General features: G+C 39.0%; 1 protein-coding gene across 29 annotated transcripts in view; it reads left to right on the forward strand.

Moving 5' to 3' along the window:
* DTNA (dystrobrevin alpha) overlaps window positions 1-27,574 on the forward strand; it is a 280,088-nt gene that overhangs the window by 212,050 nt on the left and 40,464 nt on the right. For 8 of the 29 annotated variants that reach the window (XM_034762857.1, XM_034762866.1, XM_034762855.1 and 5 more), the window contains 8 exons: window positions 426-434; window positions 1,252-1,332; window positions 3,478-3,567; window positions 9,554-9,631; window positions 10,309-10,401; window positions 20,416-20,503; window positions 23,533-23,645; window positions 25,056-25,169. In XM_034762857.1, coding sequence (XP_034618748.1) covers window positions 426-434; window positions 1,252-1,332; window positions 3,478-3,567; window positions 9,554-9,631; window positions 10,309-10,401; window positions 20,416-20,503; window positions 23,533-23,645; window positions 25,056-25,169 — 666 coding nt within the window. The remainder of the gene's footprint in view (window positions 1-425; window positions 435-1,251; window positions 1,333-3,477; window positions 3,568-9,553; window positions 9,632-10,308; window positions 10,402-20,415; window positions 20,504-23,532; window positions 23,646-25,055; window positions 25,170-27,574) is intronic. The other 21 variants (XM_034762875.1, XM_034762864.1, XM_034762884.1 and 18 more) reach the window with 12 other exon arrangements.

Below are 27,574 nucleotides of genomic sequence, written 5' to 3' on the forward strand. Positions count from 1 at the left end.
CTTCTTCAGATGCAAGACTTGCATCTGAAGAAGTGAGGTTCTTACCCACGAAAGCTTATGCTCCCAGTACTTCTGTTAGTCTCAAAGGTGCCACAGGACCCTCTGTTGCTTTTTACGTATCAAATATACATGTCTACAGACCATTCACAAAGATGCAAGAAATAATAATGAGTGTAATTATAGTCCTAAAGGGGGAATCTCATGGTGTTAAAGCTGAACTTGAAAAAAGTGATGACAAATACTCAGCTGAGTGAATCAGTAGCTTTAAGGTGCTCACCCTGGCAAAGCCTGAATTTGTTTCAATGCCAGTTTTCTTGATATGCGAATTGACAAGAAGACAATGGCCTGTTTTTATCCATATTCATTTCAAAATGCCATCTTCATTAATGGTCTCTTTTTTTTCAATTTCATTTTGGCTGCAAAAGAGATACCTGGTAAGTATTTTATTCTCCTTTAGTACATTTTTTTGGAGGGAAAGAAAAACTTGTAACAAATCTTATTACATCTTCATTGTTGATCACAGAATGTTTAGCAGATTCCAGCACTAAGTGTGTAATAATCTTTGAATAGTCCAGTGTTTTCATTGTCCAGATAAAAAATAAAATGCAGAACATCTATAAATCTCATGTAGCTGATATGAAATGCTAACTAATACCGCTGTTCACTGGCACCACATAAATTTCCAGATTAAAATGCCCAGACAATTAATATCTTACCAATTAAACAAACTGCAAAAAGCTGAGATTTTTTTTCTCTAATCTCAGTTTCAGTAACAATAGTAAGTAAATAATATCAGGCAGAAAAGTCATGTTTTTAAGTTGACAGTGTCCCTTTAAAGTGATTACAGTACATTATTTTATAGTCTGAGATGGGGGTGGGGAGTTAAAAGACTGTTGATAGAGGTTCACCATTTTTGTACTAATTATATTTTATGGGACATTTCAGTGGGCTTGGTAAAAATGCTGCACAATAAATTATTTTGCCAGAGTAGGAAAAAGAATTGTTCAAAATGTGCCTCAGAACATAAAAACCTGATGTTCATTTATCTCTTGGTCCTGTTATGGATTTTTATCCCCCGTTTTTAAAAAACAAATAACCCTTTAGTTTGGAGTGATTGGTTATTTACCGCAGAAGATATTTGCTGTCAGTTTACCTTGAGCAAGAATATCATTAATCTCTATATGTAAATACTGTTACTGATGGTTTGTTAAATACAAATAAAATATGCTTAGCTATTTTGCCTTCTTTTAGGCCTCCCAGACCTGTAACCAGCATGAATGATACGCTATTCTCCCACTCTGTTCCCTCAGGAAATACTTTCACAAACAGAAGGTGAGTGCTCATCCTTTCTTACTTTAAAACAACTCACGTGAATGGAAAATAAATCCCTGATTGTTAGGTTCTTTGCATTTTACTCCATGAAAATGTTAATAGAACATTGTCTCAGAAATATTCCAACCTTTTGTGGATTGAGTTTCAATTATTCAGATGGGAAGGCCACATTTTAAATGAGTGCCCCTGAATTTGGGCACCCAGTTCCATGTTGGCGTGCTTACGTGGGCACTTAGGATGCTACAATGCACATTTGGGTGCCTAATTTTCATTGTAAGTGCTAAAATGTAGAATTGGGCTCCCTGATTTAGAAGCTGATGTTTAAAAATTGGGTCTCGGATCCTAAGTCATTTGGCAGTGTTGGGCAGGGAGTAGAAGTTGGGATGTGAGGGCATACATTGCGTTAACATGTTAATATACTAACTTGTTATCTTTGGGGATCTGAGTTAAAATTTCAGCCATGTCACTAATGGAAATGAGTTTGGTGTTCTAATTTAGATCACAGAAACTCTTTGGAGGATAACTAAAAGAAAAAGAATTCCTTGCATTTTTACAACACTGTATAATTAATCTAGCTAGCATTTCAAATTTTGTGTGGGGCTTATAAAAATTGGTCAGGGTAGTTTTTATGTAATAGAGTATATTTAGAATCCATGGATATGTTTCTTATACCCAGTATTCACTTGATATTAACTAGAGATGGAATTAAGTCGAGACCACCTGGGACAAGCACCCCTGAATTGAACTTGATTCATAAATTCATTTATAGTATTCACTGCAAAGCCTCGTAACACAGAATACCAAATAGAATAAAACTGCAGCCACCAATTGACTCAATCCTTCTATGGCCCAGAAATGTGATTTAACCGTTGGTACTACTCTGCAAATACGGTAGTGATCTCAAGGCTTCTAATTGGCCCACTCATCCAGCCAGTAGAGGACAGGACCATGTTAAGTCACTGTTTGGAAAGATGTTGAGACATTCCTTCACCTGTTAAATAAATCAGAGATTCATTAAAGGCCACAACAAAGAAATGTCTTGAAATAGGGTGGCCCTATTCCCAGAGAAAAGGTGTGTGTAACCTTTATACGCCCAAGCAGTCAAAATAAATTTGCAGCATTTGCTACCAGTTACATAGTCTACATAAAAAAACCTATAAGTAAATGGTCATACTCAGGATACTGGAAAGAGAAGCACTCCTCACTGTAATGGAGAAGGTAAGCATAGTATAACCTTTGGCTGCATCTGATTGAATTGCTCTTGCTTTATGTTTCAGTGCTTCAGAGATCTAAAATTCCCAACTATAATCTTGGTAACATGGGTATTCATGGTTATTCTTTCAGGACTGAAAACAAAGCCATAGTACACCACACTACAATATAGTGTCAAGAATAAAGATGTTTTGCTCCCCTAATAATTAACTTTTTGTTACCTATAAACTACATTGTTACTAAAATGTATGCAGCCTCCAAGAAATCACAATGCTCAATCAGCAACACAGTGTGCGTACTATTATAAGACAGGCGCCCAATAGATGATTTTTAGTTACAATACTTACAGTGGTATTTATTGTGCTACATGTTTCATTTTACACAAAGAATTACTGATACTTTTTTTTTTTGCTTTAGTTTCTTTGTTAATTCAAGTCATTGTCTTTAAATATCAGGATCAAATGAAGGTACATTTCTGGCACTTTAGAATTCCTTTTCTCCTGGAGGAAGGGAGTGTCCTTTGCACATGAAATCAGGACTTATCAATGGAAAATGCCTTGTGGGACATGAGGAATTTTAAAAGCCAGAGCTCTAGATAGACAGGCCTTCTGGTAGGTGGGTAACATGGCATCTTTCCATTATGAAATGTTCTTGTGATGCCATGGACATTCCTGGTTATTTTAGAGTTAACAATGCCATGAAATGTAAAATAATATCATATATTAATCCTCTTGTAACTTTTTGCATTGCAACTTGTTCTAATTATTTTTGTTTTCAACCCTAATTCACTTGAATCATATCTTTTTATTTTGTTTAAAAAACGGTATTCTATCTAAAATGGTTGTGAATTGAACACGCTGAATCCACTGTCAGCATGCTACTCTGTGTATTTGCGTCAGATATTAACAAGGTTTCATTGTTTGAATTATTCAGGTTACTTGAGGGTATAAATGTAGCCAGTCCTGTAGCTGATGAGCATTCTCTTATAAAGCTGTATGTAAATCAGCTTCACAACAATTCACGGTCAGTATGAGAACACTAAACCACTAATCGCTGTAGTTCAGTAGCTGATGCGCTAAATCATTGGTAATTCTGCTAAATTGCTAAAGATATTCTTAAAGGAGGATCCTGTAGGGATAGCGGACTTAGGTGGTTTTAATTAGACTTTGATTAAACTTCACACTGGCCTTAGACTTTGCAAAGCTGTCTTGCTTTTGCACAGCACAAATCTTTCAAATGTTTTAATAACTCTAAATAGGAATATGTACTAGACATGTTTTTTGTTCAAACGGACCTGTACACCTTTACATTTCCATCTTCATTATGTACCGCTGCTTTTCCACACTCAACAGGAGCCTGAAAGAGAAACATAGAACAGGTCGAAAACCATCCCAAATTTCACAATGATCCTGTTCTTCCTCTTCCAGGGTTTTTGCTGCTGGTAACCACTTTGGATCAATTCCACAATACCCCTTTCTCCTCCCTCCCCCATTGCACCAAACAGGAATACTTTGGGTTCCTTGTCAAATTGGTCCCCAAAGGGCGTGATCCAAATCCTAATGAAATCAATGGGAGTCTTTCCACTAAAGTCACTGAGCTTTGGATCAGGCCCAGGTGCTTGATCACCACACCCTTCTTCACCATTCCCTCTCATTTTAACCGTCTGAATGAGGCTTTGTTTCATTTGGTACAAAAGAAGGAAGAGGTGCAGCTGGGCAAGACCAGTCTCCCAAGTTGTTTTCTGTGGAGTATAGTCACCTCTCTTATTTTCTGAATCCGTCCTTGAGCATCAGCTATTCTTCAGGGAGGAAGCGTTGGTGCTGAGACGCTGCTTTTCTGAATACCAATCAAAATTGTACAAACTCACCATTGAATCTTTAGTTGATCATAACCCTAAAAGCTATCCTGGCTGTGTTTTCCACAGGGTACAAGTTGCGGTCACTTTAATGTGTTTTGTGGTCTGGTTCAGACAGTTTGGTAACTTTGAAGAACGATTTTCACACAAATAGATCATTTTTACAAAAGGCAATTTACATTGTCAGTCATTTTCAGTATTCCCTTTGCAATTGTTTCAAATATTTGTATTAGTATGCAAGCATTCTCCTTCACAGCCAGCTTCCCAGTTTGCTCCATCCACCAATGCATCTAGAGTCTTGAGTGCATGACATCAAAGTCCTTTGCTTATGGAAATGAATGTGGCATCATACATTCATCACTGTCATCACAATTGCTGGATTAAATGAGACAGAGAAAATGCACTCGGAAGGAGCGAACCTTTGTTAAAGAAAAATTATGAAGAACATCTGAAAGATAAAATGGATGTTTTTCATTGTCTGTTATTTGAGATGGGATCGAGCCATGAAGTTTAGATTTATAATCAAGCTTTCCCAACATTCAGAGGTGTTCAGATTCAGGTTTTTGAGTCAACCTGTTTTCACCTGATCTGTTTGTTAGTTTCTCTAAGCCACCCCAGAACAAAAGCCCCTCTTAGATTTCACTGCTTCTCCTTGTTCATTTAAATTGGGCCACAGTGGCCAGGTGAGAGCAGCAGCAGGAGGAGGCCTTATGCCAGCTGTGAAATCTGTCATAAGAGACATAAGATACATTTTATAGCTACAAACAGCACCACTGGGGGTATCAAAAATACACTGCTCGGCTAATTTTTTTACTCTTCTTTGTGCAGTGCAGGAGCCACATTCAAATACCATATTTTAAAACAGGGAACAAATAACCGAGCACACATCTGTGACCATCTGATATAAACATAGTCATTAGTTGTGCTGCCAACTTACGAATAATTAAAACCACAAGTCCTATATTTTCCTTGCTTGGCTAACATTCTTTCTTTGTGATCTGGGGCTACTTGGAGGGCTGCAAAACAATTTAGTGGCTTCACCTGTAGTGCAGTAATCAGGGAAATGTTAATGAACAGTGGGAAATACCCATATAAATTCAATGAACTGAATATCTGACCTAAAGTAAAAATAAGTAAATTGGGCATTACAGAGCCTTTTGGCCAATTCAGGGTGGATGACTTTAAACACTGCTTCAACTTAATTAAAATCAATTTTTTCCTTTGGGTAGCTCTGCACTCTATCTGCAGTCTATTGGTGCTGATCCAAGGTGTTCAGATACCCTGGTGAGGGGTGCAATAGCTCTCTCTTCCTCTTTCTTTCTCTGTATGTGTCTGTTTCCCTGGAATTATCAATGTACAGGGCTTGGGGAAGGGGCAAGTACCAGAATGATTAACTACATTTTTTTCCCCAGTAAGTTGTTCCTTCTTTAAAAAACTAGGACTGGAGTGAATAGGAGCTAGTCAACACATGATTAACTTTAAATTGGCTGCAAATGTGTATCAGACTAAAACTTTTCATGGTGATATCAGTTGCCCAATCCTGTATGAAGTCACAGGGTAATTACTGTTGAGTCATAGTGGCAGGTGCCTCTTGTTAACTGCAAACAGGATATAAAAGGTGTTGGATAGGCCCTCTGGGCAGAAGGAATTGGGGCAAATGAGGTCAAGTACAGACATGCGCAAGCACACACACGAAGGTTAGGCTAAGGTATATTGGCTACTAGTGATGTCTGAGTTACCTCCTTTTGGAGATCTGGTTACTTGAACTATATACAGTCTTCATATGTTCTGTTCAGCACAGGGTGGGAATCCTCTTTCAAATTCTCTGGTCAAATTGGCCAACAATCAGCCTGCTGATGGAAAGGTTTGTAAATTCTGATTGTGTATATAGCTAAATACAACCTAAAAATGGTACCATCTGTGTAGATGTGAGATCATTTAAGAAGTTACTTCTGCTCAGAATTAGAGGTTTTACCTCCTCCTTTTGATAGAAAACTCATTTTCCTCTCTTAGCAAACTCTGTTTTTGTATTCAGTGTTCTTAGCTATACTTTATAATGTACGGTATGCTGGAGTTCTCAAGCACGTGTATATATTTATTAAGTACTGTATTTCCAGTAATTTCACAACTTCCATTGTTGCTCCTGCTTCTTCACACTGACACACCCTGTGCTCTCTCTTTTCTACTAAATTTATATGAGCAGATTCGGAGAGTTGAAGTGTGTGGATGTGTGGCTGTATATACATATTGTGTACTAAGATATCTGTGCTAGATAAATACACATCCTAGATAGCCTCTCATCTCTCTCAATAGATGTATAGATGAGAGGCTATCTAGGTCCTATATTTGTCTAGCATATGCAGAACAGAACACAGTACTTCCAAGATGAATGGAAAGTGATAGAAAGATTGTGTAGTGAACTGTATTGTTTGATAAAACATATGTGATTGTGTAATAAGGGAGGGGACACAACTAATTTGAAATCTAGTGAATTTAAAAAGATTTAGAAGTTTGGTTTTCTTTTACCCTTGAGTTCCACAGCTGTTATTTGTGATTTTGCAATTACATTTTCTTCTTTTTATCAATGTTTTTCTCTTCCCATTGTTGTGTAAAAGCCTCACATATGTGGGAAACTAACCATAGGCCTTCTTGTGCAAATCCTTAAACATATGAGTAACTTCACTCTTGAAAATATACACATTTTCAGTGTGTCTTTGTGTTTGCAGGACCAGGCACTAACTGACTATAAACAAAGGGCCAGGTTCTCTCCCTATCTTTTGTCCACTTTGCACTGAGTAAGAAGGGGCACAAAGTGGCAGAATCTGGCCCTAACTGGCCAGCTGAGAATTCTGCTGGGATAGAGGAGCTCTCACCTAGTATAAAATGACAAAACTTGTTCTTCTGCCAGTTGCCTCTCCCGATCCTGTTGTAGTCAGAAGGGGATGTATTGAAGGTGAAGTGAGGTGGCAGATGACACAAAATTACTCAAGATAGTTAAGTCCAAAGCGAACTGCGAAGAGTTACAAAGGGATCTCACAAAACTTGTTGACTGTGCAACAAAATGGCAGATGAAATTCAGTGTAGATAAATGCAAAGTAATGCACATACAAAATGTCTAAATTAGCTGTTAGTTTCAATAAAAAGAGTTTTGAGTCATTGTGGATAGTTCTCTGAAAACATCAACTCAGCATGCAGCAGCAATCCAAAAAAAAAAAAAAGGTAACAGAATATTAGGAACCATTAGGAAAGGGATAGATAATAAGAACATGGACAAAAAAGGGCAACAAAAATGATTAAGGGTATGGAACAGCTTCCATATGAGGAGAGCTTGAAAAGACTGGGAGTATTCAGCTTAGAAAAGAGACGACTAAGGAGGGATGTGATAGAGGTTTATCAAATCATATGTGAGGTGGAGAAAGTGAGAAAGGAAGTGTTATTTACTCCTTCACATTACTCAAGAACAAGCGGTCACCCAACGAAACTAATGGGAGCAGATTTAAAACAAACAAAAGGAAGTACTTCACACAACACACAGTCAGCCTGTGGAACTCGTTGCTAGGGGATGTTGTGAAGGCCAAAACTATAACTGGATTCAAAAAATAATTAGATAAGTTCATGGAGGATAGGTCTGTCAATGGCTCTTAGCCAAGATGGTCAGGGATGCAATCATATGCTCTGGATGTCTCCAAGCCTGATTGCCAGATGCAGGGGATGGATCACTTGATGATTGCCCGTTCTGTTCATTCCCTTTGAAACATCTGGCGTTGGCAACTGTCGGAAGACAGGATACTGGGATAGATGGACTGGTCTGACCCAGTATGGCCATTCTTATGTTAGTTCTTTATCAATACCGCGATGGGGATTGTGTAAAAACATAAAAAATAGCAAACAGTTTTCCTGCTGTGCACAAATGACTTGATCTAGATCCCATTCAGACTGTCATAAAGCAATGAAGTTAGGGTCCTTGGGGCCACTCCTTCATTGTAATCCTTTGAAAACACTATTGATGAATGATGACTTAAACTTCCGTATGGGAGCTGCTAGAATGGTGGCAGAGTCGGATAAGACCAGCCTCAGGGAATGATTAATTTGTCATACAATTGATACTTTTACTCTCCAGATCATCAGAACTTTGTCAACTCAGAGGCACCACAAGCAGCTGACCCTTTGAGTAGCATTGCTGTTGCTCTTGGAGAAATCCCTGCAGTGCACTAGTCACACAGAGACACAGACAGTCTTTGGTCAGAAGATGTCTGAATGTCAGTAGCCAGACCCCAAAGAAGATTGGTGACTGATTAAAATGGAGAGAGAAATGAAATAACTTTCACAAAAAATGCAACAGCATGAGAGATGAACTAAGATTTAAATCTCTCCATTTTTATCCAGTATCATCTTTTCTTCTCCAGTCACTCAAGTATTTCAGCATCAGGAAATTACTGTGACCCTTTAAATATTTAAACCTAAAAAGAAAGCATGACTGACAAATGGATTATAATGAAAAATAACAAATATATTTGAGGGCATAAAAAGAACATAGTACTTCTTAAAAATTAAATTGGAGCTACCCCACAGAAGGACAGATTCAATTAGATGTAGACACTTCCTTGGCTACTTCCACCTTGAGATCCACACATAATACTTTTGAGAGTGGGACTATGCCCAGAATTTCAGGATTTAAAAACTGACTCCTGTCTTCCCTCCTTCTTGATCCGTGACAACCACCAGTGCTACCGTTACTGACTTGGGGAGGTACATGTCTCCACCATATGCTCCACATATAATAGCAAATAAAGAGAAAACTTAATTCTACAGGAATCATCCCAGAAATTCCCCCATCATACCAGAAATACCCTGGCCATTGTAGGGGAGTTTTCCTCGCTAGATGTAAAGGTTTGGTATGCCAAGATTCAGCGTCAAGTATGTAGCTCAAACTTTACCTGAAACTACAGTAGCCTCCAAACAGCCATGTTTGATTGAAGCTTGTTTTGTTAGGTTCTTCCCTTGCTGTAGGTATTATAGTTTAGAGAGGGAGAAACCTCAACAAACTTCTGGCTTTTGGTTCAGCTCAAGGCTCTTGAATGAATTTCCCTGAACTCTCTTCTTTAATGAACTGCAATCATCATAGTTTACCCTCTTCATAGTCTTATTAACTAGCTCTCCTTACAAGAATAATGAAGTAGAGCAGAACAAATTGCTGGCTAGGGCTGCTCCAGCTTTCTTGAAAGGCAAAGGGTAAGTTAGAGAGTACGTTAGTAGCTTGCACTAACACGACTACAGAAAAAATTCTTCTGTCTTTCCCCCACTGTTTTAATCTATACACTTTTTTCACAAGAAAATTACAATATCTCTATAACCTAACTAACCCACTGAACTAAGTAGGCTTTGTTTAAATGCATATATTTATATACCTATTATCTTGATCTAATACTTTCAGACATACCTACTCTTGATTTCAATCTGTTAATCATACGTGTGTGTGTGTATATATACTACATAAATTATTTTTATTATCCATATAATGTATATTACATATATACTACCTATAATATATTAAAATTGGCAAACTTCATAATCTGTACTATTTTTAAAGTAATTGTCTTTATAGGACTAACACATGGCATGATCCTGCCTGGTGCTGAATCTCCTTCAGCTCCCATTGACTTCAACAGGAGTTGAAAGTGTTCTAGCAGGTTCCCCCCATCTTGCCGGATCTGTTGCCTAATCAAGTTGAATTGTACCATTTTAAACAACTAGAGTAAATAAAAATTTCAACGCTTTAGTTTTTTTCTAAGAACATTTATTGCTCATTCTTAAATTCCCATTTCACAGTCTTACTTGCTCCTGCTTTTTCTGTTTATTTCTCTCTGTCTGTCCGGATCGCACCCTTTTTCCCCCCAACCCTGTTTCAGGTTACAGTACAGCCTCGATGTTGCAGACAGGCTGGCCGATGAACATGTACTCATCGGGTTGTATGTCAACATGCTCCAGAGCAACCCCTCACGGTTAGTGCAGGTTTGGCACCTTTGGGGGTTCTTTAGCAGAGGGACATTGATCTGCTTAAATTAAATCACAGCCCAATGCATTTAGTATTTTCTAACCGCGTTAGTAGAAGCAGATACTTTAAAAAATTAATCCAAAGAGTGGATGTTTGTGCTTTCAAGACATGACTCTTCCCTGTGCTGGTGGGTCATGGAATTGCTAACATTCTTTCTAGGAATGTTAAATAGCAAAGTACTGCAAATAATTGCTTGGCTAAAAATTACCATGCATACTGGTTTGTGACACTATTTAGTAGTCAGTACTGTACTTGATGGTACATAAACCTAGCCACACCAGTGATTTAGAAGCTTTCTCCTTTCAAGGAATTAATTTTTGTGGTGGCACGTAATGTGCAGTTCCCGTTTATTGTGTAAGTGAGAAACGGTGGTGGTACAGTCAAAAACAGGAAATGGCTTATTGGCCCATCAGAGGAGGAGCATTGTTTCAGTTGTCCATTTGTACATAAATCAGCCATTCTTAAATCTGGCTGTCTTCTGCCATGTCTAAGCCTGTGTCTATATATTTTTGCCATTATCTCTAACTCAGAGCAAAGTATGGCCAGTTTTGAAGCAGGTAAGTTGCATATAGCTCTTTTCTTCTGCCTGACTAAACATTTAACACTATATCCACCCAAAAATATCTGCTGCCATCAGGATTGGGATGGTGGCCTCAACGCAGGCCAGCCGAGGTTGGGGAAAAGCTGGCCTGCTGTGCGGTGGCAAGGAAACCTTCATCCCTGCAACTCCGCACCAGGAAGATGGGGAGGAGTTTAACATGCAAATAATTATAGATTCTTCTTTGAGTGCTGGTCCCTATTTGTATTCCACACATGTGTGCGCATGTGCACCATATGCCTGAGACTGGAAATACTTGCAAGTAGCGACTGTCCGCGCCTGTCCCCTGGATCTCCTCATGCTCAGTGCCAACAGTATAAGAGAGGTGCAGACCATCTCTCTCTCCAATTCCTTCTTACTGTTTTATGGCCTTAATCCTAATCCTCTGTGTCTGGAGTTACCCTTGTAATGTCTTTGTCTCTGTAAATATAATTGTACACAGTTTGTTAGTGGTTTTATCGTGGTTTCTATAGTATTTTCCTAGTTAATGTAGCTTAGTATTTTCTCTGTCCCCACTTTTGGGAGCAGGACTATGCCCAGAATCCCAGGATTTAAAAACTGACTTTACTGACTGGGGGAGGTACATGTCTCCACCAAGTGCACTCTTTGTTGCTCCTTCCCACCTTGGACCTAAGAGCATTGAGGGAAATGGCTCTACTCCAAGTATTTCATAGTTCCTCCCCCAAAAAGGGGAAGAGGAAGGCTGATCTCCCACCTCTGGGCAACCAGTGGTCTGTGCTCCCTACTGCCATGTTGAAGCCTCCAAATTTATTTATTGACAAATAAAATTTGCAGAATTTTAAAATATTGTGTGCAAAATTTGGGGGGGGTTTGGCACAGAATTCCCTCAGGAGTAAAACTTGCTTCTAACAGGTCGATTCTGTCTGGACGTCCAGAGAGCAACTTTATCCTTGCTTTGCCTCCTGGCATCCATGGGGAACTGCCTAAACATGGAAAAGTCTGCTCTGGCTCCCACATTACTCATAGAATTTATAAGGCCAATCCTGAACTTGACTGCAGCAGGAGCATACCTACAGACTTCATGCCATGAACAGTGTGATAAACCAAGTCTCTCTCAAACCCCAAATAATAGTCCAGGTCTTTCTCAGCTGGGCCACAAAGTCTCCTGCATTTACATAATACCATTTGCCAGACTATATCTCCCTTGTCTAAAAGCCTGGCTCAGGTCAGTATATATACCAGACAGACACAGCATGAACACCACAGTGCCAGGGATTTTCTCATCTGGTGAACATCCAAAACACATGTGCATTGGAGTCCGTTTCCTACCTGCTACACCCAATGTGACCATAATCATGGATATGTACCTCATAGGCTGGGAAGCCCACTTGGGCAATCACATGGTTCAGGGTACATGGTCACCTCGACAGGCCAGGATACAAATCAATCTCTTGGAACTAAGAGCGATCAGACAGGCATGCAGTGCATTCCTGCCACTCATATGATCTAAATATGTCTGGATAATGTCAGGAAACATGATGATCATCTTCTATATAAAGAAACAGGGAGAGCTATGATCCTTCTCACTGTGCATAGAGGTAGTCAACTTATGGATCTGGTGTATCTGTAACCACATAATAATTTCTTTCACTTACCTTTCTGGTGCTCAGAACTCATTGGCAAATAACCCTAGCATACACTTTGCCACCGATCACAAATGGAAGTTACACAATTCAGTGCTGGACAACAACTACTTTCAGTTAGTGGGGAATGCCATCTTGGGACTTGTTTGCCTCCCAAGTAAACAAGAAGCTCAGTGTCTATTATTCCAGAGCAGCACAAAGTCTAGACTCCAGGGGCATTGTCCTTCTCTTTCCCTAGACAGGCCACCCGAGGAATGCCTTCCCTCCAATCTCGCTATTACTACAAGTTCTACAGAAGCTTTGTCATGACAAAGCACAAGTCATTCTCATTGTACCCAATTGGCCCAGACAATTCTGGTTTCCATACCTCCTACGAATGTCAATTCAGCAACTCAGCGTTCAGCCCTTCCCAGAGCTGCTAACTCAGGAGAATGATAGTATCGGACATCCCAACCTGGACTCTCTCCACCTCATGGCTTGGTATTTGGATGGACATCAGAGCTAGAACACTCGTGTTCAGAGGCCATTCAAACTATTCTTAATTGCATCAGGAAAGATTCTACCAGAAAATTTTACATAGCCAAATGGAGGCATTTTTCTACCTGGTTCATTAGAATCAGTTATTGGAGCCAGCAGGTATTCCTGCTCTTTTAAACCACCTCCTCACTGTCAAGACCATCGGGTCTTTCTGTTTGCTTCTAAGTGGACTGTAGTGGAGGGCATTCCACCCTCCGGTGGATGGCTGTTCTATTTTTACTCACCCAGTAACCAACAGATTCCTAAAGGGCCAGACTTGGACCTTCCCACAAGTAGTAAAGCCAATGCTACAGTGAAACCGCAATCTCATACTTTCAGCACTTACTGGGCCACCTTTCCAACCATTGGCCACATGCTTGATATCTCACCTGTCCTTAAAGGTTGCCTCCCTACTTGCCATTACATTGGCCAGGAGGGTGGTTGAACTGAGAGTCCTCAAGGCCGATCTTCCATATACCACATTTTATAAAGAGAAGGTGTCCCTTCACCTCCATACAAAGTTCCTGCTGAATGTAATTTCCAGGTTCCACATAAATCAATCAATTAACTTATTGCTATTTTTCCTGAAGCCTTATGCCTCCAGTGAGATAAAGAGACTTAACTTCCTCAATGACAGATGAGCACTGGTATTCTACATTAAAAGAACGAACCTGTTTAGAAATCACCTAGACTATTTGTTGGTATAACAAAATGAGTAAGGGACAGACAGTATCTGCTCAGAGCCCTGGATTTCTGGATTTCTGGCTGTATCTTCCTTGGCTATCAGCACATTTACCTCCCCTGGATGGGCTGAGGGCCCATTCCACTAGAGCACTGGCAACCTCAGTAGCAACATTTTGAGAAGTGCTGGATACTTGTAAGGCAGCAACCTGGAGTTCCATCCACACTTTCACAAAACATTATGCTTTGGTCCAAGCTTCTTCTGCCAACGTAGCCATTAAAATTGCAATGCTACAGATAACTGTGCCACCTGCATCCTCAGAGGGTGATATTTGACTACTGCTTGTGTGGAACATACATAAGTACCAGCACTTGAAGAAGAAATGGAGGTTACTTACCTGTAACTGGAGGCTCTTTGAGATGTGTGGTCTCTATCTCTATTCCACTATTTGCCCTCCTCCCCTCTGCTTCAGATTATCACTAGATTCACAGTAGAGAAAGAATTGAAGAGGCAGTTGGTCCACATCTCCCCTTATACAAGGAGATCCAGGGTGCAGGTACAGAATAATAGGTGCTACGTGAAAGAATTTCCAGTCTCATAAACATGCAGCACATGTGTAGCCACGTTGGAATACAGATAGGGACCACACATCTTGAAGAACCTTCTGTTACAGGTAAGTAACTTCCATTTTGTAAAACATGTCAGAAATAAGCTGTATAGAGTTTCTTACGAAATTGTGCCCATCTTTTTCAGTTATGTTTTTACTTGCAGATTTTCCTACTGCTGTTGTAGCATGTCACTTCAGATAATACACTAGGAAATGTTGTGTCAGTACCCTTTTTAGAAAGACAGTGAGCAGCTTCCCTTTGGAGAGTGAGTGCAACAGCTCTCTAAAATGCTAATGTCTAATCCTGCTCTCAGACTTGTATGTCACTGCTACTGAAGCCAATGGGAACTATCAATATATATTGGAGGAAAGAATCTGCCCAAACCCTTAGTGTAGTCCAAAGTCTGCTCCTGGACTATGGGGCCAGTTTGAATTTACTACTCTCCATTGCTGCTGTACTAAACAGCAGACTGAATTTGTTTGGAGTGAGAAGATCCGATAACAAGCCTTACAAATGTTACTATCCTGTGGAATTTCATTTCTGTCTCCATATTTCAACAAGCAAGATTTTTTTTTAAAACGTTTGCTTAGCAGCTGCCAAATAAAGCTGGAAGGGGGCTGGATGGAAGTGTGTTCAGAGTGACTCTCCCTCCGTAGGCTAGGGAAGCTTGAATGTGTCACATTCATGATGCATTTTTACTTCAGAGGAGAACGCCAGCCAGAGCACTCCGTCAATGTTTCCTGCTGGCTTTGGTCCTTTATCCTCCTAATTGTACCAGATATCAGTAAAATTTCTTCCTATTATAGTGGCAAGTTCACATAAATACAGTTAAGGTTGTCTCCAAATGTGCAGCAAAAACAAGATATACGTTGTGCCATAGCACATCCCTTTCATGTTTCTGAAGAGTAGCTGGGGTATGAATGACAAAGTCCTTGATTGTGCAAATAATTGAAGCAGACTGTAGTACAAAACATCTGATTACTGACATTTAAAGGTCACAGTCCTAGCATCCTTGATTAAAAAAAGCTTCAATCATTTATATGAGCTGCCAACTTGACTTTGACACAGAAAATTAGCTTCAAGAGACAGTAGTCTTAGCCATGCAGTGAAGAATGCCCGCTAGTAGTCTTTTTTACATTTTTCTCTGCTACCAAGTGAAGAATAGAGAGGAAAAGAATAGTTACACCTAGGGAAAGATAAGAAAAGCAAACATTCAGAAACCTCCTGGTGTTTCTGTAGGGTTTCACCGCTATAGACACTGGTGTATCCTCAGATGAGAACTATACTCCCTGATAACTAACTGAAGTTTATTATCATGAAGTGCTAATGAGACAGATTCAAGACAGATATGATTACTATTAATCATGTTTTGGTAGCTCACCTGCCATATGTCACATAGTTTCAAATAGTGTTGAGGCTCTTATATATATTCAAATATTACTGGCAGTCTAACACAGACCCATACCAGCAACAAAATTAATGATTAGGGCTGGAACGTCACCTGGAACTTAAGTCATTGTGCCTAGCTATTGCAGCACATTTGGTAACAAATAATTGACCCCCTCCCCCTGTGACATAATAGTCACAAGAAAGTAAAATAAGAATGAATTGATAGCCTTAAATAAAAAACTCAAAAGGCCCAGATCCTCAATGGATGTAAATCAATGTTCTAGAGAAGTCAGTGGAACATACAGATCTATATCAGCTAAGGATCAGACCCAATATATTTTTTTCAAAATACTTCTTATGTGCATTGGAAATAAATTTGATTTTTAAAATTTTCACTGCATAGGTTTACTTCTTACATTTCATTTTCTATCGTTTGGACACTGAAAGTACAGCCCCCAGTCACTTTCTGTTTCTCACAGACTTGTTTAATGTGGTGATTCTCAGTACTTCAGAGGACTATATAAACAAGGAAACAATCTGTTTATTATAAAATAAGTTGTCCAAAGCATCCACTGTCAATATGTTCTGGTCCCTGCAATTTTAAAATGCAATACAGTTAAATATGTAAAACATCATTTATGTTTGATTCATTTTAGATTTCATAAAATCTTTGTTCCTAAATCACTAAGCTATTTATAAATGCCCCTTTAATTTTGAAATTTCTGGGTTTTGTTCATTAAACATTAGACACATCACATTTTAGTCATTTAGACAAGCTTTTGATCGTACACAGAGCTCCTCTTCAGGCCGGGGAAAATAACTCTGTTAAATACAGGATAGAACAAATTGTTTAGTATAAGTAGTTAACACATATTTCAAGGGACCATTCAAGGTGACGTGGCCTGTTGACACCCCTCTAGTCATAGGGAGGAAAGGAAGTGAGGGAGGAAAAACAGCTGCAGGGAGGATGGGCAGGTATTTGGTAGTGGGTTACAGATGGCTGTAATAAGCCATAAATCCAGTGTCTGTATTCAGTCCATGATTTTTAGTGTTTAGCAAAGTTACAAATTTAAGTTCCCAGGCTCGTCTTTTGAAAGTGCCATGCTCAGGGCCAGCGTTAGACTTGCTGGGGCCCAGGGCAGAAACTAAGGAGTGAGCCCCCAACCTGCCTCCCTTACCTGCTCACACATTGGATTTCTGCAATGTTTCTGAAGCCAAAGCCTGAGCCCTGCCGCATGGGCTTGAAGCCAAAGGCCAATCCTGGCAATTGCCCTGCTTGCTACCCCCTAATGCTGACCCTGGCTGTGCAGGTTCCTTTGAGGATGAGGACATTTCCAAGAATGTAGCAGCCTTGACACAGAAATGAGAAGCCAACAAAAACTTAGGGAGTAGGAAGATGAGATGGTAAGTTAACTGTTATCAACAGCATGGACTTCAAACCACCAACTCTGGTTGTTCTGTGAGCTCTTTGACAGTACAGTTTTAAATTGGTTTTCCATATAATTTTGTTCTTGGGACAAGTCATGGAAGAAAAGAATAGGTTAACACAATAAACAGCCTTTTGTCAAGTCGCCCTCCTAAGACGAGCAAAAAAAATGTGAAAACAAAATCAGCATTTGCCGGTAATATTCATACAAAAGTTCTCTTTGAAAAGGGGAGGAACGTTGCAATTTGAGAGTTCAGGTAAAATGCCTAATAGTCTAATTTTCCCCACCCCAACTCCCTACTTTAGCAAAACTGAGTGTGCAAGTCCATCCATTAGGTTTCAGAATCAGCATACTAGCCAGAAATGGTCCCATGAATTCTGTTACCAAGATATATGTGTTTTATGCAGTGCCGTTGTACCAGCAACAGTATTGTCACTTCGCTCCACATGACAATAAGAATGCTGTAAGCCCAATAGCCTGAAAGTTATTACAAAGTCGTTAAATAAAGAAATTAAGTGTTGGAATGACTGTTTAACATTCTAAATATTTGAGGCTCATCAGCCGTTCATATAAACCCCTTACATCAGAAATATTGAAATCATGAGATTTCTCAAAGGGATACCTCATTCACTCTTGTGAATATCCCAAATTCTACACATAATTTGTGAATATGCTTTAATATCGCACTCCACCTTTATTCATGAAGTTATGGGGGAAAAGTAAAACCGTATGAATTATGGCACATCATAACTCTGCAATTTAAAATCTTGGAATTTCCAGATTAAACATATTGTTCATACACGATGGTGAATGATCACATACAACAGACACATTTCAGAATATAATGTATCTTGATCATTATATTTCTTCTGAAATTCCAGAACATTTGTGCAAATAACTTGAGGCATTACGAGCCCACAGTTCACACGTTGCTACAATATGTACTGTACTGTATGCATCTATGTGTATGTGCATGCTCCAAGGCATTTAATATAAAGTGAGATAACTATAAGAACCAGAAAGTTGAAGTGACTTTATTCATTTGTAAAATTGTTGTTTCAATTAATCCTTTTAGCTACACTCCAGATTTATGCTACTCTGTCAATCCACATCATAATCTGTGATTTTTCAGGGTTTATAATAATATGGTTGTAAATCTCTACGCAAATGACAATTGATGCTGGAATACCCACTTTTGTCACAGTTGTTATAATGTGATGTCTTATTGAAAAACACTGAAAATGAACTATGTTGTCACTAAATTAATCCTTATTACATGATTTGTGTAATTTCATGGGGCTGAGAGTTATTCCCCTGGGGTGGGGGTCATTGTTTTTTGCTTGTGTAATATAGGAGTTCTGTAGATTAGGTATGTAGAAGAAACGTAGCTGATTATAAACTGGGAATTCAATTGCACAATCAAAAAGGGAAAATCACTTTGAGCTTGGTTCTTCCTTCACACACGTGTAAACCAAGAGTACATTACAATCAGTGGTGTAAGTGAGAGTAGAAATAAATCTCTTGTATATACAGTGAAATAAATTAAACATCATTTTTACTAAACTAAAATGACCACTAGTTCTTTTCTACTCCTAGTACTATCAGAAGTGGAATGAATAGTCAGCCACCAAGGCTTAGTTCACCCAACACGCATCTCTGGTTAACTCTTCATCACTTTGGTGAATTTCTAGCCTTCCCTCTGTTAGTCTCACTGGTATTCTGACGATAAGACAAAGTTTCCTTTTCTCTCTTACTATTACCTCAACAAGTCAGAACAATTCAATATGGCTTCTGGCTCCAGGCTGCCAACCAGTGAATCCAAGCCACTACCATCCTTCAAGCGTAGCTTCTAACTTCCAGTGGAATCCTTCAAGCATTAGACCCCCAACCAAAAGATGCAGCTTGTGGTTCCTTGTGTTACTGTAGGAGATATAGCTGTAGGAATCTCTCCAATTTCTAATGCATCCCAAAGCAGGACACTCTTATATAACACCTTTTATTATGAGTTACTATTTCTTTTCTCTTTTATATAATTAAAAGCAATACTCTGTGAGCTGAAACTTGGCTTCTGAAGATGTTGTTTAGGATCAAGTCATTATTTTCATCTTTCTTCCTTTTAGGTGGTTTTGGTCTGCTTGACTCTTTTTAAAGTTGTAACTATTTAGAAAATTCACAGGTTTTCAGTTTTTTAATTTTGCAATCATTTGACTAAAACATGGCCTCCGTTTAAAATAACATTTGTCAAGTGACTAGCCTAGAAGGCGAACGATCTGATTTGCCTTTGATATTCCTAGAAATGTAAACAGTTGAGATATTTTAAAGTGATTCTAGCATATAAGCAGTAACTTTTTTATATACTTTTTTCCTAATAACAAATCTTTGTTAATATTCTGAATGAGGGACCAAAGTAAACTCTTTTTGAACATGTAGTGGCTAATATAGTTGTAAGAGGTAGCAGGATGTTATTAATTTTAAAATCAATAGAAGTTGTGGGGCAATGGCTTGTCCCCGCATGATGATCTGAAAATTTACCTCCAAGTATCAGAAACTGAGAGAGGAGGCTGAAACCTGCTATGTTTCTAGATGATTCAATGAAGTTAATATATAAAAATCACACACTGATCAGTGACCCTGGACTTGACTGGTCTCTGCAGATTTCAGCTTCCTGCATCAACAGGGGTTACTGGACCCTAGGAGGGATTCAACCCTTTGGAATGTAGAGACATTTTGGAGGTTCCACCTTAGGGAGGAAGCTTGTATGCTGGCCAGCTGCATATCTGCCCTCCCGCTCAACGGAGTCGGATGAGCCCTTTATGCCACCATGGCTCAGTTCACCCAGACTTTCTGCCAGGAGATGCCTGGGTTATGCAGCAGCCAGCATAACCCAGGATGAACTGAGCCTTCTCACCTCCTGACAATACCTGTGTGCAAAACAGGGTAGTTTATTAATTAAGGGCAGCCTTCATTGTAATTTATTCAGCATTTGTTAGAAGCCAAACCCATGTTTTAACATAGTTCTGGGTATTTTTCTTGTAAAATCTGGAATGAGAAATTATGGACACTATGATAAAGTGACTGTACTGTACTTTCTAAACACTGATGCCTCTCTCCTTTTCCCCCACCCCAACTCTGAGCAGCATGCTTGACAGTGCAGGCCGGCTAGACGAAGAGCACAGACTGATCGCCAGGTATGCAGCGAGACTGGCAGCAGAGACTACTGCATCCGTAAGTGGTTTTAATTGGAGGACGGTAAAAGTTTCCTTTTGCTCTTGTTTCTGAAGTGCAAGGGCTTGTCACGATCAGAAAATTTATATCTGACAACCTTGATGGTTCACGGATTATTTTATTGGAGGATATTGTTATGTAATAAAGAACAAGAATGCTTTCTTGCAGCTACGTTAACCATGTAGAGTATATATATTAACCTAGTGATGTTTAAACAATTCAAACTAAGGAAACTAACTGACTGCCCTCACCCACCATTATTCTACCATCTCCAAATCCAAAAACAGGAAGACAATTTGGGACCCCTGAATTCAAACTGGATTGGAAAATATTGCCTAGATTAACATTGGTTATAGGTTAGCGATTTACTTTAAAGGTAAAAACTCAGATGGTGAATCTCTTTCATTCCTTAGCTCAAACACCAGAGCCTTAAGTGCTGAGTATTTTAATTAGTGATCTTGGACAGGATGACTATAATGATCCATTGCATTAGCCTTGGCTCTCATTTTCATTTCAGAGCAATGATTATACTACTCTGTGAATCACAGGATAGAAAGGGATGACAGGCTAAAAACTTACTATATTCAGAATTAAGACATTGAAGTAGGAACCTAATTGAAGTATATAAAATCTTAAATGGCATAACTAAGGTCAACCCAGTTACTTTTTTCCCATCTCAGCGCATTTGATAGAACAAAGAAGCATAAATGAAAGTTAAATGAAAAGTAGCTCTGTACAGAATGTCAGGAAGCACATTTTCACTCTTGAGATATATACTGTGGGGTCAGCTAAAAGAGCCAAATAAGGCAAGGTTATTCATGTTAAAACTGTGGGTCAAATTTAAATCAGGTGAAGGCAGTTGAGCTGCTGTGGAGATGAATTTGGCCCATGTTTTTTTGCCATCTATCGTATAAGACTTCACAACATTGAAGGAGGGGGGCAGCAGGAAGGAATGCACACAGTCTGATCATCTCACTATCCATTGCCTGACAATCAGTCACTGTTGGATTCAGAATGCAGCTCCACTCAAATTTAAGGCAACCTCTCATCTGTAACTGATTCATCTTATTACTGAAGGAGGGTAATTCTTTAGGCAATCAAAATGCCCTGCTAATTATGTGTGTGGATGGAAAACCCTTCCTGAAGACTGAAATGTCATCTGTATCTGTCTGTTTGAGTTTTCTATACAGCAGCTATCATCATGGCATCTTAGTGCTATGAATCCCTACGGAGCCAGAGTATTTACACACACAAGAAACAGATGTGCTTTGGATGGATATGCTAAACTTTCCCCTTCCCACCATTATACCACATTTTCTATGTCTTTTAAATATACACTGCAAAGGAGAAAGCAAAGAAAGGCCTTCTGTGAACAGGAGCTCTCAGAAAAAATGTGGCAACCACAAAGTCTGAAGCTCACTTTAGCAGCCAAATGGAAGATAAAAAACCTCTGAGAGACATTGCTAAGGCTGGACATGCAGGACTAAAGGGCCCAGTTATTTCTGTCTCAGCTGTACAGTATATCAGTGCATTTGTTAGGTCTCCTTCTTGGATGTGCTGCAGTTTTCCTTGATGGATAGAATATTAGTGGGGAAATATACAGGTAATTAAAACTAAAGTTTTAAAATTCAGTAAGTAACTAAAACCAGAAATGTGTTTTCCCTAGGTGTTATGTGGAACAGAGTCTAGACAGAAGAGGAATATATTTCCTTTTTGAGGGCTAAATCTGCCAAGCACTGTAGAAGAGATGCTCAAGATTAGGCCCCATGTGTCAAAGTTTACACTTCAGATCATCCTTAAAGTGAGAGACAGTCCCATTTGCAGTAGCTGAGGGCACTAACTCAGATGATCAATTTTTAAATCTTTATCTGTACACCATGGAGGACAAAACAATTACACCGCTACCTCGATATAACACCACCCAATATAACACAAATTCGGATATAACGCGGTAAAGCAGTGCTCCGGGGGGGCGGGGCTGCGCACTCGGGTGGATCAAAGCAAGTGCGATATAATGCGGTTTCACCTATAACACGGTAAGATTTTTTGGCTCCCGAGGATAGCGTTATATTGAGGTAGAGGTGTACTTAGATGTCTTTCTTAATTAGGATACTTCCAATGGTTGTATTAATCCCTGCACTGCATCACTGTATAAAATATCTTTAATAAATACAGTGACTTTTGGTTATTGCTGGCAAACACAACAAAGGGAGTACTCCAACAAATCTGTAGTGAGATTGGTTTGAAATCCCCTAATTGGAAAATGGTTCTGTTGTACATTAAACGCTATGGAACAGCTCTTCTGCAAGTGTCAGTAGAAGGTGTATCAGAAATTCAGTCACATGACCCATGCACTGAACTGCAGTCTGAATGAAAAGTGGATGATGAATGAGGATTTAACATGGAGAAATCTGCTATGCTTTCAAGGAATTAAAGGTTCTTGGGACAAGTGGAAAGCAAATGTTTTTTCCTTTATTTGGGAGGTGAAGTGGGATGAATTTTTGTCTTCATTTTTATTTGAGTGGAAATTCCTTTTTTCTCATGTTGCAAGTCTCAATAGCCTTGTCTACAGCATAATAATTAGGAGCCGTATTATAGCAACTGCCAGTAACAGTGCAGCTTCATCAGTGCGAAGCCACCGCTGCAGATAGGGTCAGGCATTTTTATCAGTGTTTCCTGGAAAGCTCCGTGGAGCAAGTTGGAATGACATGGTGGTAAACATTCAAGCATTGTCTAGCTTAGTGCTTACACTGTTGTTACTATTGTGCTGTTTCACCATTGGTGGAACATGCTGTAATATGGATACCTGTTTAATTTTATTTATTTATTTATTTTTGTAGTGTAGAGGGCCCAGGTCCTCAATGGCATTGAGGCTCCGGGGTGTCTAAATAATACCTTTGAGGATCTGGGCTGACAAATCTAACATAATGCTATCGGCAAGCAGATTTCATTGAACAACCGTTGATCACACTTTTAGGTGCGGATGAGTGCATGGACATTTTTAATAATGCAGCCAAACTCTCTCTCAGCAGCAGCAACAGCAGCAGCAGGGTCAGCAGAGAGGTGCCTCAGATATCTCTTTCACCATTGACGCAAATAAGCAACAAAGACAGCTGATTGCAGAACTTGAAAACAAGAACCGGTAAGAGTCTCCAGAAAATGCCTGCCTTTGTTTAGTACCACACAATGTACATCTGTTTGTTTTTAACATTTCTTCTCGCTTGTTTTTGTCTATGTGCTCTGTCTAGATCTAGATCTATCTATTTATCAGGATGGGAGACTGGTTGTCTAAATAGCCAGTACTAATATACTTGTGGCAAAATTGTGGTGAGCCACTCTTAAGGCATTACAGAATCAGCCTGTGTTTTGAAAAGTACATGGTTACATGCTGTGGGGTTAAAAATAAAAACCCCATTCTGATTCTAAAACCAAAAAATCTTTGGTGCCCTGTTTCTATTTATAGAGAAGAAAATAAAAATATCCAAAACACAATCTGTGTGTGATAAATAAAAGAAGCGGTGATTGTAAAAAAAAAAAAAAAAAACCTAGCAGAAAATTGGGCTTTTCATACAGACATAGCTGAAATTGGGAGACAGGCAATGGGAAGTCTTTGGAATTAGGGGCCAGATACCCAATTGGAGTAAGTCAGCCTAGTTTCATTGATTTTAGTGGAGCTACATTGATTTACACCAGCTGAGGATCTGGCCCTGTATGTCAGACCCACAATCACTGAACAGTAACTTATGTCGTCATGCAGAGCTTTGTTCTATGTTCTCTGCTTTTACTGTTGGGTAGATAAGGACTGGCCAAAAACAGATGCCTTTCTATCGCAGACTTCTGCGATACCTTCTGTCACTGTAGTATAATTCCACCAGCTCTAGTGTTAATTTATCTTTCATAGCTCAAGTCTGCTTTCTGAGTACTGTATCTGATGCCCACCAAAGTGTAATGAAGAAAGAGTCTGTCATTAGCATCAATAAGCTTCACCCCTCTTCAGCAAAGCTCTGCAGCTCTGTTAGCACTCTTATACATCGATTCCGTTCTAGTAAATCCTATTAAATGTACTTTCCCCTGAAGAGCTGCTGTCTCTCAGATCCATAGTTAAATTAAAAGCATTTTTAAAAGTGCAAACGGTGTGTGCCTGATTGATGTAGAAGACAGGACAGATATTATTCTAGTTTCTATTGATTTCATGTGGAGTATAGAATATTCACATGAGAGAATGAGGGTGAGGAATTCGTTAGTTGAGCCAAACAGGATCTATGTCCCTGCTTTCTACAGAGAGCATCTGAAATTCAGGCTCTAATTTTATGGTCTGTTTTATGAAGGTCTTGCAGAAATGCTCCTTTTCTATGACTATAGCAAACATCAGCAAATCTGTTCCAGTGATGACTGTTTCACTAAAGCTGAGATGTTCTGGTGTTTGGAGCCTAATCATGGTATCCTTATTGGTTCAGAGCTACAGACAGTCCTTATTCTAATAGTGATGTTTTAGGCTGGTTCTATGGAAATGCACTGACCTTTAGTCTTTTACTTACTATCCTCCCCCAAGAGAAATCTTACAGGAGATCCAGAGGCTGCGGCTTGAACATGAGCAGGCATCTCAGCCCACACCAGAGAAGGCACAACAGAACCCCACTCTCCTCGCAGAGCTCCGACTCCTGAGGTAGGTGTATATGCCATGAAGAATTCCTGGAAACAGATTTGTGTAGATAAGGGTAAATACATAAAATATTCCTGTTCCATCATTGTTCCTTTTGTTTTTTTAAATGAACAATGTAATTTTGTTTCTGTTTAATTTAGATTCAGTATAGGCCTTGACTGTGAACACAATGAAGTATATGCTTAAAATTTCACATATGAGTAGTCCCGTTTACTACTCATGTGCCTAAAATTAAGCATGTGTGTAAGTGATGTCAGATCAGGTATTTAGGTTATAAGCTCTTTGGGAACAGGAACCATGTCTTGCCCCAATATGTATAAATAACACCGTATCGTAATCATGTGGGGGGGAAATGATGCTATTTCAGAGCAAATACTTCTACCAAAAAAAAAACACCTTTTTGGGCCAGATCCTCAGGCTCCCTTAGAGCCATGGAGCATCCTATAGGGTGAGAGCTAGGAATGGAATGGCCCTTTTGCAAGGTTCCATTGGTCATTTTTGCTTCAACGACCGAGAAACTCTTGGCTGTTTCAGCTACAAGGACAGTTGACCAGATTGTCACAGTGGTCAGCTTCGGTATAAACACCGTCCAAAGTGAATGTACCAATCCTGAAGAGCACAGTGTGAGAGCCAGACTGAACATCAGATGAGAATAATTTAAAACTAGTTCCTGTATACAGAGAATAGAGTATGTATAAGTGCTTCCTCTCCAGTTAAAACTTTCATATTACCTTTTCAATAGAGTAGATTTTAGAGCCCACAAGATAAGAGAGGATTTCCTTGCAGCTTTCCTTCATGCATTAACCTGTTGCTGGTACCATTTGACAGCCAGCTGATATCTGAAGGAAATCTTAGGATGAAACTGTGCAGAAAAATCTTTGTTTACAGATGCTGTATGATTTTAATTTTTTAGCCTCTTTTACCCTAAAAATAAATCTTTGTTTTGCTAATAATTACATTTGCAATATGATCTTAAGATAATCTAGTTGGAAACAGAAATGCTTTCTTCTTATGACTGATTTGCCTCTGTAATGACTCTAGATACCTAGTGTAGTAGCCTAGAGAATTACCTTCTGCTGCTGGGCAAGTGACATTCAGCACAAGCTTCAGAAATAAGAATTGAATGTCATCAGAATATACTATTCATGTAGCTCCTATGCATCACACCTAAAATCTATTGTAAACATGTTTAAATTATATTAATTTACTATCAGTTGACAAATCAAGTTCATTTTAATTTTTTTTAAATCCAGCTATTGATGTAGCATTAGCAGTTTAATTCTATTGAATTTTGCAGCACAGATTTAAAACATAATAGCCTAGTTTAAATTTCCTGACACTGGATGGCCTTAAGGCACCAATACTGGGTTCTGTCAAATGAGATATCTTCCCTGTTTTAATATATTGTGTCAGAGTCATCAGATAACTTTAAATCTGTGTGTCAATACTGCTTTGCATGTGTTCAGATTAATGCTCATCAGCTAAGAGTAAAAAGGGTTTCCTTTAACTGTTTGTGCCATTTTGGCAAAATCCCAAATTCCAGTACATTAAACAAGATATTGGGTGAGACCTTTAGCTAGTATAAATCAGCAGAACTGCAAGGTAGTCAGTGGAGCCACAGTGATTTACTCCAGCTAAGGATGTAGCCCATTGACTTTGGAACTTGGAGCAATTATGGTTTAGGACAATTTGGGTTTTATAACATCAAGAAATGTTGGAGTTTTGCAGATTTGTAGAACACATCTAATGTCCCTTGCAGTGATTTTCTGCCTTATGTTTATACTTTTTGCATTTGATCTCCACACTTAAGACATATCTCTGGCCACCTGTCTGTTTACCCACAGCTGAATTTTACATGACCCTCAATTTTTCAATGAAACCATTCTCCAGAATATTTAGCGTCAGATTCTTTTCTGGTTTTGAGGAATTCCCAATTTCTTCTGGTATAAATGAGAGCAGAATTTGACCCTTGATCATTTATTTCTGTCCATTATTAAATTGTGAAGATAAAGTTTCAAAACTAAGGATATGTCTGCACTAGATTTCTTTTATCTGGAGTTAATTGATTGCCAGTTACTTGAGGTACTTAACACTTTTGTAAATGCCAGCATGGACACTCCCCAGCTTATTAACTGGCAGTACCATGGGGGGAGTATTTGCATTAGCCTACACAAATGTAACTTAAGATAACTGTCAATCAACTAACTCTAGGTATAAAAAGTTTAGTGTAGACATATATCCTGAGGTGTGCCCATAAAATATGCATACAAACACAGTTAACTGCAATGCAGGTGTTCCTGAAGCAATGAATTATGAAAATGTAGCCCTTACAATCTACAAAATAGCACAGATAGCAGAAAATATAGATCAGTTCACTAAGAATGGAAGTTCTCTTTTCCCTACACCCA

The sequence above is a fragment of the Trachemys scripta genome, chromosome 2, assembly GCF_013100865.1.
Source record: "Trachemys scripta elegans isolate TJP31775 chromosome 2, CAS_Tse_1.0, whole genome shotgun sequence".
In the NCBI taxonomy this organism is placed as follows: domain Eukaryota; kingdom Metazoa; phylum Chordata; order Testudines; family Emydidae; genus Trachemys; species Trachemys scripta.